Here is a 12,083-nt window from a genome sequence, read left to right on the forward strand (position 1 = left end):
CACACACACACACACACACACACACACACACACACACACACACACACCAGGCACTGGGTGGCTCACACTTGTAATCCTATTTACTCAGGAGGATGAGATCTGATGATTGTGCTTTGAAACCATCCAGGACAGGAAAGTCCATGAGACTCTTATCTTCAATTAACCAGCAAAAAGTCAAAAGTGGAGCTGTGACTCAAGTGGTAGAGCACTAGTCTTGAGCAAAAATGCTCAGGGTCAGCACCTAGGTCCTGAGTTCAAGCCCCAGGACCAGCAAAGCCCCCTCCCCTGAAATAGGTACCCTTTTAAAACTTACCGCACAACCTTGACCCCATTCCTTAGAACTTCCATATCCACAGAGAATCCACCATTGGCATGGGCCACGAGATTAAGATCAGAGAATTCAGCCTGGAAAAGAAAGAAAATTGATGATTCACCCATTTCATAGGAAAATGACCAATTAGTTTTTGGTCTAGACAGTTGATCCCCAAAGTCCACTTGATCCAATTTACCTGTTCTACTTTAATGTCAATTTCTCCATGAATCTTCTTCCCTTTGAAGTATTTTGCCCTGGAGAGGAAAATAGAAGGGCACATTCATCAGTGCTGAAATCTCAGATAGGAAGACAATATCCAAGTTGATCCCTTGACCCCCTTACCCCTTCAGTGCTGCTATAGAAGCAACACAGTGCTTTCAATTTGTTGAACTACTTTGAAAAAAATCAGCAGTGAATCCTTTGTGAACAATGAAGTCTATTGTAATGCTCATGGGGAGGTCTGTAAAGGGCATTGCAGACCTTGAAAAGAAGAGTGTTCATAAACCATAGAGAGCAGACATTTCCTAAAATATGATCTGCTCATCACACATCTATTATCAATGTCCCAGAAAAGTGTTACAAAATGAATAGTGCTATGCCCATTATAAAAGATTTTAAGCTTTCATGGATGTTTATAAATAGAGAAGAACCTCACAGAGGACAAGTATATGACATGGTCCTGTGGTTGTATGTATTTTGGTACCCATTTGGGTCTCAGTGCCCAGCTCCCTGTTCTCTGGCCCCTTCCTAAGGGCTGAAACACCTCAGCCATGGGCATGCTGTGCTATGAGGACCATAGCACCACTGTGGGTGGGCAGCTGTGTCTGAGGAGAAGCAGATTGAGCTGTGCTGGCTGGGGGTGGTTCTAAAGAAGCTGCAGCCAGCAGTGATAGGGGCAGGAAGGAATGCAGCTGAGGATGAGGGGAAAGCCACAGGAAGGAGGTGGAGGAGCAGCAGCAGACACATCACAAACTGCTCTGTCATCATCCCTGCCCCATCTTAGCTAAACTCAGTTTCCAGTGGCCTCTTTGCCTACCTAATAGACTTCTCCATAGACAGAAGCTCAATCACGTTTCTCATGGAAGAAAAGGATGGAGGAGGGTGGGCTACCGGTCATTGACATGCTCATACATTGTCAGATTTTCTGATACATATGTACTGCACAGATAGCTCTGGTGACTTCACTGATGTATACAGGAGAACCAAAGTGCATGATTTCCTTTCTCTTTGTGGTGCTTGGGATGGGAGTCAGTGCTTTGCACATGTTAGGCAAATGTGAGCCATATTCCTAGCCTAGCTGTTTCCTTTTGCTGCCTCTCTCTCTTGGTCTCTCTGTCTCTGTGTCTGTTTCTCTCATACATACTTCATAACTACAAGTTACAAGCATTGGAAGAGATTTTTTCCACATTTTATATCTATAAATATACTTTTTTCATATATAAACTGATGGCAAGCATAAATGATAAGCCTATATCACATTTCTCAATGTTTTTCTTAACCAGGATTAATGCATTTTGAATATCAGCTGCTGACTACTGATGGCTTTGTCTCCACTGGGAACTGAATTCTGTCACAGGTAACTGCTTTGGCTGAGGTTATACTTACTTCCCGAGGGCAGCCCCTAGCCTATTTCTGATATTCAGTCTCTTTGTATCACTCCAGACTCCTCACCATCTTGTTCTGAAATGAGCTGAGGCTTCAAGCCCAATCAAATGAGAAACCAGTCTCTCCCTCCATGCAACCTTTGTTGACCCAAAAGCATTCCCAGAATGCCTCCTGGGTGCAAACCTTTGCCTCAGAGGCCATTTGCAGGAAGCTAACCTAGGACAGTAGGCCAAAGAGGTCAAACCACAGAGAATATTCAATGTGATTCTGGAGCGAGGTCTCCTAACGGCCACCTGGGAGTGAAGATCCATCAGTGGTAGGAGGTAAGGTGCAGCTCAAATGGCCCCTGACATGCTGGAGTTAAGCAAAGCACTATGCAGAAGGTCTGGCTGTGTCATAAGCTGAATGTCATTCAGGCCATATGCTCTGGTGGGTCCTATGATGTTGAAGATGAAGCAGCCTTTTCTTTTGGGCAGGTCCTGGACTTGAACTCAGGAACAGGCATTGTCCCTGAGCTTTCTTTCTTTCTTTCTTTCTTTCTTTCTTTCTTTCTTTCTTTCTTTCTTTCTTTTCTTTTCTTTCTTTCCTTTTGTCAGCTATTGGGCTTGAACTCAGAGCCTGGGCACTGTCCTTGAGATTTTTGCTCAAGGATAGCACTCTACCACTTTGAGCCACAGGACTACTTCCAGTTTTCTGGTGGTTAATTGGAGATGAGTCTCACAGACTTTCCTGCCTAGGCTGGCTTTGAACCGTGATTCTTGGATCTCACCCTTTGTAGCTAGGATTACAGGCATGAACAACCAGTGCCCTGCATCCCTGAGATTTTTGATCAATATAGTGCTCCACCACGTGAGCTACAGCTTCAGTTTGGTTTTTCTGGTGCTTAATTGGAGATAAGAGTCTCAGGGATTTTCCTGCCCTGGCTGGCTTCAAATCACAATCCTCAGATCTCAGCTTCCTTAATAGCTAGGATTATAGGCATAAGTTACCGGCACCCAGCTAAGATGCAATCTTTTCTCCTGTCAGGGAGAATGAAAGCCCAGGCCACTGGCCTTTGGGAGCAGCAATTGACTTTTTCTGCCTGTGGACTGTAAGAGGAATCTGGTGGAAGGGAGTGAGCCAGCTGGTGAAATATCCTTGGCAATTGAGAGGGGCAAGGGAAATGGTAACCAGATTGGGGTGACTGTTTGCTAAATGTCACTGATGAGCTGAAGAAACATCTGACACACTCCGGGTGAGTCATCATCAATTCAAAGCTAATGTAAAAGCCAGAGGACCTCCCTGGCTTCATTTAAGGAAATCTTTTGCAGCCAGAGGGCAGAAAGGGGAAAAATAGACTCCAGATTTACCAGTAAGTGTGGCAGAGCTTTAGAGAAGATGAACTTTCAGGCCTAACATTCTCTTGTGCCATGCTCAGAGCGCTAACATGAGAGTGGATCCTTGAGGCTTGGGGTGGGGATATCTGAGCAGATATAAACACCTTGAACTTAGAGACTCACTTTAACCCACTGTGCTTACAGAAGCAGCCCACTTCTCTTTGGATATAGCACTTTCCTCTGCTTGAACATTATGCAGAAGGCCTCAAATGAAACAAGTGATTTGTGTAAGTCAATGCCTATTGCTCTCAGGATCTACCCTTACCTCTTCTGGAAACCAGACCAACACTCATGTCCTGGTCACTGTGGGTTGCCTGGATCCAGAGATCCACAAAATAGTCACTTCTCCAGTTCACAAATGCATAATTGGAATGACTCTGACATGGGTTTCTTGGTCTTTGAGGAGAGCTATCACAGTAAGAATGTCCAAATGGACACTTCTGAAATGGCACATATCCCTGTGCTCTGATCAGAGAAGTAAATCAGCCTGGGTGGAGGGGGGCAGCTCAGTGGTGCCATACTTGTTTAACACGCACGAGGCCCTTGGTTTAATCCCAATACTTCCAAAAACAAAATGAGAAAATAATACATCAAAAGAAAAACTGTATTATTCCAGTGGTGATAGTAGAAATTAGGACTACTCAGAAAGATTAGAGGATGCAGAAGTGTTGGTCTCCAAGAAGGCTATTGGTCCTTAAAAAGATGTTACCTCTAATTGTGCTATCCCTCCAGACACACTATCATCACTACAGAAGATAAATAAGACCTTATATATGGCAGGTGGCCACCAATTTAGCAAACATACTCTCCTCGTATGTGTGTGTGTGTGTGTGTGTGTGTGTGTATGCACACGCATGTGTGCACGCCAATACTCAGGCTTGAACTCAGGTCCTTCCACTCTTGCTTGGCTTTTTCACTCAAGGTTCTCTACCACTTGAGCCATACCTCCACTTCCATCTTTTTAGTGGTTAATTGGAAATAAGAGTCTCATAGATTTTTCAGGCTGGCTTTGAACTGCGATATTCAGATTTCAGCCTCCTGAGTAGTTAAGATTGCAGCTGTGAGTGACCAGCACCTATCAAGCACATTCTTTTTAATTTTGATTAGAAAGGAAGATCAGAAACATCTCACTTTCACATGGGACTTACAACAAAATTCGTTTATGGTCTTGCCATAGGGTGATGTTATTTCTATCAATTTGTGTCATAATATAGTCCAAAGGAATCTGTACCATCTGGACATCCCACAGAATATCACACTGGACAATTATATCAGTTACATCATACAATTATGTAAGATGGGTAAAATATGGTTAGCATATTGCCTTGATAAGACACATGTGCTCCAAGCTGGGTATGGTGGTACACATCTGTAATCCCAGTACTTGGGAGGCTGAGGTAGAAGAGAGGTAGAACGTTTCAAGATCAGCCTGGGGTACATAGTGAAATTCTCAAAAATATTACATGTGTTTCAGAGGGCAGGAGATAAACCTTACAAATACTCAGGGGGCTACCACATTAGCAGAAGTTTTAGGGATCCAGTGGTCCAAAGTATGCATCTCCAAACAGAGTAGCATTGCATCTCACCTCTTCCATCATGAAGAGAAACACAAGAGCCAGACTGCCTCTTCTAGGTTCTGGAAGCATTGTGTTCTATACCTGGAAATACTGCTCCGACCCATGTTTCAGGTGACATGTGAAGCTGAGGCTCAGAGGACAAAAGCGCTGTGCAGCAGATCTAGGATGTGGAACATGCTGTCCTGACACATAGACCATAAGATACTGGAGGTGTCTTAGTGGGGAAAGACACAATGTGGAGCTTATGAGAAGCCCAAGTGAGAGGCCTTCAGAATCCTGGAGTCATGCCACGCCATCTGTAGCTGAGAATTATTTGTCTTTTTGTTTTTGAGATAGTCTCACTTTATAGTCCAGGCTGTCTTATAACTTGCTATGTGGTTCAAATTAGCCTTTAAGTTTCATTCCTGCTTCAGCCTCCCAAGTTCTGGGTTTACAGATGTGTTTCATCATTCCTGGCCAAATTATATGCTCTGTGAGAAACCTAATCAACCAGAATACTAGTAGATAGATATAGAATGCTTGACCATGGGTCACCAAATAACTGTGCATCCAGGACAGTTCATTACAAGCCAGGTTCTGTCACATACAACATGTAATAATCAGATGGGACCTGTAGCCTCAGGACTGAGCCCTTGCAAGGCCAAGCAGGCTGTATGAGTGGATAACCCAGATCTCCATGTTGTCCACAATTAGCATGCTGGCATTTCACCCTCAGCTAAAAGACTTCCAATCAGCTGTGTAAAGAGGATAATGACTAAGCTTGTGTCAGAAATGGATTGCCCCAATCTGTGAGTGAAAGCTGAAAAAATGGACAGTGGCTACACCACAGCTGCACTTTGAGCATCCTTGGAAGACAATGCCAGAGCCCCCAATAGTGGACCATTGGGCTGTGTATGTGGTAGTCTATACTTTGTGTGAAAAAGGCAGTAGTGGGCTGGGAAGGTGGCTCAGTGGTAGAGCGCTTGCCTTGCATGCCTGAGGCCCTGGGTTCGATTCCTCAGCACCACATAAGCAAAAAAAGAAAAAAAGCCGGAAGTGGCGCTGTGGCTCAAGTGGTAGAGCGCTAGCCTTGAGCTGAAGAGCTGAGCACAGCGCCCAGGCCCAGAGTTCAGGCCCCATGACTGGACCGCCACCCCCCAAAAAAAGAAAGAAAAAGGCAGTAGCTCCAGATTAGACTATATATGCATTTATGGGTAATGGTAAATGGCTCGGCTGGTTGGTCAAAGGTCTGGAAGGCAAAAGATTGAAAGATCAGGACAGATGCAGTCTGGGATACAAAAAGGTGGGTAGACATATGGGAGTGGGCAAAAAGGGTGCAGGAAAGATCTTTGTATTGTGTGCAACACCTACCAGCCATCATCCACCATGGAAGTGGCACTAAGCAACCAGATAGATAGGATGAGTCAGCCAGATGATGTCAGCCAGCCTCTGTAATCAGCCATCCCAGTGCTAGCAGATGGGCACACGAATCAAGTGGCAATAGCAGCACAGAAAGAAGCTACATGTGGGCCAACAGCATTATAGCTGAATATCCATCTTGCCAGCAACTGAGACCAACATTGAGTCTGTCAGATGATACCATGTCTCAAGAAGACGAAAGAAACAACCACTTGGGGCAGGATGACTACACATTGGGGTACCTTCCACTATGGAAAGTATAGCAATATATTTTGAATGAAAGATTTTATACGTGGTTTGCCTTTTCTGACTAGGAATTCTGCCAGCATCACTGTCCAAGGGCTCCCACCATGTTTGAACCACACCTTTTGATCCCATAGATCAGGCATCAAACCAAATGACACAAGTTATAGCAAAGTAAAGAAGTGCAAAGTGGTCTGTGACCATGAAACCAAGTAATTTGGTTACATATCACACTGTCCAGAAGCTGCTGGCCAGCTTGAATGATATGGTTTTTTTTTGTAGCTGTAGCTAAGACCCTAAATGACAGATGATACCATGCACCAATGGCATCATCTACAAAAATAAAAACCACAGTATAAGCCCTAAATCAATGGGCATGGCATGTGCTTTGTTCTTAATAGGTAAGGCATATGGATCTTGGAACTTGGAGGTTAAAGTAGGAGTGGCCCAGCTTACCATAGATCCCAGTGGTCCACTTTGGGAATTTGTGCTTCCTGTTCCCTCAAGGCTCTGCAAGGTTAGAGGTCCTGGTTCTTCAAGGGGGGACACTGCTACCAGGGGACACAGCAAGAATCCCATTAAACTCTAGACTATGATCACCACCTGGGCACTTCAGGGTTCTCATGCCAAGTGAAGAGGTGTCACTGTATGGCAGGAGAACATGACCTTGATACTTAGGAGGATGTAGGGCTGCTGGTACACTTTAGGGATAAGGAGAAATATCGCACTCAGGTGATCCACTTGGGCATCTGTTGGCACTCCTTGTTCAATTTTCATGGTAAGTGGACAAGTAGAACAGCTGGAGGCTGAGAAGTTTGTAGGGACACAAGGCTTAAGGATCCCTCAAAGAGAGGTGAATAGAACACCCACCAAGTAAGCCACTGAGACCAAAAGAGGTGCTACCTGAAGGTGAAGGGTCTGCCTCCAGGGAAGTCTATCTAAGGAAAGAAGCCACAATAAGAAATATTGTTTATACAACCCACTATAAACATATTTACATAATAACCCATGCTATATATATTATATAAGACACATTATAGAGCAAATAGTGTATAGGATATGCCTTATATAATATGTAACATAAATGTTGCATACTAAAATTATGTATATGTTTCTAGGATACATAGTAGAATGTACTTAAGTATACATATATAATTGGAATTAAAGCTTTAGCCAGGAATGGTGATATATACCTATAATCCCAGCACATGGAAAGCTGAGGCAGGAGGATCATGAGTTCAAGGCGAGTCTGGGCTATATAGCAAGACCCCATGTCAAAAGTTTCAGTAAATAATTACTTTTACTGGGGCTGGGAAGGTGGCTCAGTGGCAGAGCGCTTGCCTTGCATGCATGAGGCCCTGGGTTCGATTCCTCAGCACCACATAAGCAAAAAGAAAAAAAAAATAATTACTTTTACTATTTGAAGTGCAACTTTATATTTCCTATATTATTTTCTGAAGAAAAATACACACATTAGCTTATATAGTGCAAAGTAATTACATAACACATGCAACATATGTCATATATAACATGTAGTATACATTATATATTATATGCCTTATTGGACTGACAACTTATTTAAAAACTCTGCTTACTGTGTGCAAGATGGTATTATTTTCTATTTTCATTTCTCCTTCAACATAAAGTGATATGCTGGTCATAGGCTGATAGGTAATCCCTTTTTGAAAAACATGGAACTAAATTATCTCTGAAATGGAGAGATTAGTCTCAACTCAGAAGTTCCAACTTCAGAGCGCAGAGGTGCTAAGCTTCAGGAAGAAATGAGAGTGGTGAAGTTTTGGGGAAAGCATCATACTTCACTTAGGTGTGCATTTGTTACATTTTGCAAAATTCCTCCTTTATTCCAGGATAAAACCTTGGAAGCTTCCATGGTCTGGGAGTCTGTTAGTTGGTGATGTAAGGCTCTTTTTCTCATGCTGAGCCTGGTGTACAAAAGCTCTAGCCCTTCGTCCATGTTACCGCGTATATAGTAGGCACTAACTAAACATTTGCTTGATTGCCTGGAAGGAAAAAACTGGAGAAGCTTCTGGGATAAAGAGAGCAGGTGCTCAATAAATGCTTGCTTGGAAGATTAAAAGCAAAAATGAAAACCACTGGAGTTGCCAATATAGAAAAGGTCTTGTCAATATTTAGTAGATAATACTTGGTGGGATGGAGAAAAAAGCAATGAAGAACCTGCCTGGAGGGTTGGAGTAGAGAAGAGACACCTAAAGGAGGAGACTCCTAATATACAGCAGGGGCCTTGTTAATGTTTGCTGATCCCAATGCAACAAATTTGGCCAGGAAGGGAGCACATTGGGAGGGAAGAGGACTTTGGTGAAGGAATTATGGCACATGATCAATACATGCTTTATGAGCAGCTGGAGACAAGAGTGAAGCAGCCTGCTGAAAAGATAGGAATGCAGTTATTTGAACAGAATACAGTAAGAGATTAATAAGTGCTTTCTGGATTAATGGGGACAGGGAAGGACAGCTCAGGGATGACTACCAAGTGGGGGAGCATCATCTAGCTAGAATGAAGTATAGTGCCACACTGAGTCTTCAGGACTATATAGTGTGGAAAGAAGGATGGGGATTGTTAAACGGGGGATTGGGCCTAGAGGAGGGGGGAAATATAGGGCTCTTTAGAGTATACAATAGCTGTTTGTTAAAGGAATGTGGGGTTAGCTGGGCGCCAGTGGCTCATGCCTGTAATCTTAGCTATTCAGGAGGCTAAGATCTGAGGATTGTGGTTTGAAGCCAGCCCAGCAGAAAAGTCCATGAGACTCATCTCCAATTAACTACCAAAAAGTAGAGGTGTGGTTCAAGTGGTAGAGGGCTAGCCTTAGGCAATAATAAAGCTCAGAGACAGCATAAGGCCCTGAGCTCAAGCCCCAGTAAGGCACCAAAGATTGTGGGGTTAAATTAAAGAAAGTATATGAAAAATCCAGGTAGTAATTGGCATTAGAAAGAAGGAGGGAGGACTGAAGGCATGGCTCAAGTAGTAGAGGGCTAGTCTTGAGCAAAAAACGCTGAGTTCAAGCCCAGGTACTGGCACAAAAAACGGAAAGGGAGCAGAAGGAAGGATCTTCCTAGTGTATTGTAATGCATAATAAATGCCTCCCACATTCTGACACATAGAAAAAGGTAATAAATTTCTGTAGTGTGTATGGCTCTGAAGAGAGAGAAAGGCAGCAGAGTAAGGACTCTTGGGGAAGGGGGTGGGGTGATCTGACTAGTAAACAAATGGTACTCAATAAATTTCAGCTGAAGTGGATCCCTGGAGAGTGGGCTCTTAAGACAGGGGCAGGAACTTCAGGGACCTGGAAAGAGGAGATTGAGAATGACTCATACAATAACTGCTTAGTAAGTGTTTACTGGCTTAAATAGACTAAAAGCCCTTTGGGGGTATAGACTGAAGGTTGGGAAAGGGAATTCCAGGGTTAGTGAAGGGAGTGGAAGAGGATTGAACCCTCTAAATTGGGCTCTGGATTGATGGAAGAAGAGGTAGGGAAGAGGCAGAGCTTGTGATTGGGGCAGGTTCTCCAAGTGGCATTGAAGGGAATGTGTTCCCTCCATGCAACAGGCATTACTATGTTCTCACTGGATCCACTGGAAGAAAAGGTCTCTGGGGAGGAGGCAGGAACACACAGAAGACTCTGCAGATGCTCATGGGAGTCATTGGAGGAAAAGGCCTTCGGGGAAGGTAATTAGAATGTAGTACATGGCAGAAAGGAATACATCCACTGCATCCATTAAAAGAAAGCTTTGGCAAGACAGGGGCTAGGGATGGGCACATGATCATTTGATAAACAGTCACTGGATTTTTAGAGGAAAAGTCCTTTGGGAAGGAGGATGCAGAAACCTGATCTCTGCAAGCAGGATTCTCCATCCATGGGTGGAAAGGTTTTTGTGGAGAAGGCACAGAGCCTGTGCTCCCTACACATGCTAAGGAATGATGAAAAGGAAAAGTCTTCTGCAAGAGTGACTGAAGTGGTGCACACAGCAACTGCTAAATACCTGAGCATTGGATTAACTACAAGCATAGGCCTTGGTGGTTTCTAAGATTGAGTCATGCAAAAGGTACTCATTACATGCTGAGTAAACCCACTGAAGGAAAAGGCATTGGGCAAAGGTTGTGTGTGTGTGTGTGTGTGTGTGTGTGTGTCTGTGTGTCTGTGTGTGTCTGTGTGTGTGTGTAGGGTCTCCAAGCAGGCACTCAAAACATGCTTGCTGACCATATTGGAGGAAAGAACCTTTAAAAAAGGCTCACACTGTAAGCAGTTGATAAATGCTAGATGGATCAACCAAAGGAAAGGCCCTTGAAAAGTAGCTTGAGCTGGAGGATGCAGAAGGCACTCAATACATGCTTTTAGTATTTATTATAGAAGGTCTTTGAGGAGACAGTCTGGTGATGAGTCACACACCAAAGGTTCAAAAATGCTTATGGAACTCACTGGAGGGAAACGATCTGAGAGGAGCTTCAGGATGGGATATGTGTCAGGTACTTAATAAATGCTTTCTAGATTCTTTGGAGAAAAATCTCCTTGGAGAGAGGGCTGGGATTTGAGGCAAATAGAAGACATTCAGTGAACGTTCACATGATCCATTACAGGCCAAGCTTGTGGCTAAAAGCAGGGATGGAATAGACAGCAGGCACTCAATCAATGTTTACCAGATAGAGGATACATGCGCACAAGACCTATTAGAGAGAAGGCTTACGGGCAAGGGTGAGGAGAAAGGGACGTAAATCCAGCTGCCAAAACATGCTCCCTAAATTCATTGAAGCTAAAGGCCTAAAGGAAGGGTTCTTCAACGAAGCATACTGCAGGTACTGGATAAATGCTTACAAATTCATTAGAGGAAAAGACCTTGGGGGGCAAGGATTAGGTAGGGGAAACAGGTTACATTCCATGCTTGAAGGCTCACAGGATATATTGAAGCCAAAGGTTTTCGGGAAGGAGGACTGAGGAAGAGGTATACAGTAGGAAACTGATTATTGCTCTCTGTATCCACTGAGATTTGGGGGAGACAAGGGCGGGGCACATAGGAAGGCCCAGCATCATGACTTAAAGGAAAGGAATTTGGGCGAGGGGGCTGGATGCCAGGCACATAAGTGGTGCTCGATAGTTGCTCATTCACCGTGGAATCATCTGGGGACCCAGGCCCACGGGAAGGCGCAGCAGTGGCTTACCAGTCGGTATGCGGCTCGTCGATGACCAGCAGCACCCTGGCGGCGGCGCCCCCACGGCCTGCGCCCCCAGAGCCGCCGCCCACCTGCTCGCTGAAGGTGGCCGCCGCGGCTGCTGTGGTTTGTTTGACCGCGTTGGACAGCGACGAGAAGAAGCCACCGCCCCCTGAGGACCCAGGACTAGGGGCGGCAGGAGAAGCCACTGGGGCGGCCGTGGAGGCCCTCTCGGCAGTGGCGGCCGTGGAACCGGGTGTGGCTCCGGGGCTAGCGGCAGAGGGCGGCGGCGGGGGCGGCTGTGGGCGCTGCAGGTCTGTCATGTACCCATTCGGCAGATTGGCCATGAAGTTGCTGTCCGACAGGCGGCGCCGCAGGTAGTTCAT

The 12,083-nt window shown here is 44.8% G+C and overlaps 1 protein-coding gene across 1 annotated transcript in view; it reads right to left on the minus strand.

The window, feature by feature from the left end:
• Syn1 (synapsin I) overlaps nt 1–12,083 on the minus strand; it is a 67,915-nt gene extending 55,832 nt beyond the window's left edge. Inside the window, exons 1-3 of the mRNA XM_013035536.1 lie at nt 11,707–12,083; nt 510–567; nt 322–405 (exon numbers count right to left, since the gene is read on the minus strand). Of these exons, the coding sequence (XP_012890990.1) occupies nt 322–405; nt 510–567; nt 11,707–12,083 (519 nt within the window). The remainder of the gene's footprint in view (nt 1–321; nt 406–509; nt 568–11,706) is intronic.

The sequence above is a fragment of the Dipodomys ordii genome, unplaced genomic scaffold (genome assembly GCF_000151885.1).
Source record: "Dipodomys ordii isolate 6190 unplaced genomic scaffold, Dord_2.0 Scaffold215, whole genome shotgun sequence".
Lineage (NCBI taxonomy): Eukaryota > Metazoa > Chordata > Mammalia > Rodentia > Heteromyidae > Dipodomys > Dipodomys ordii.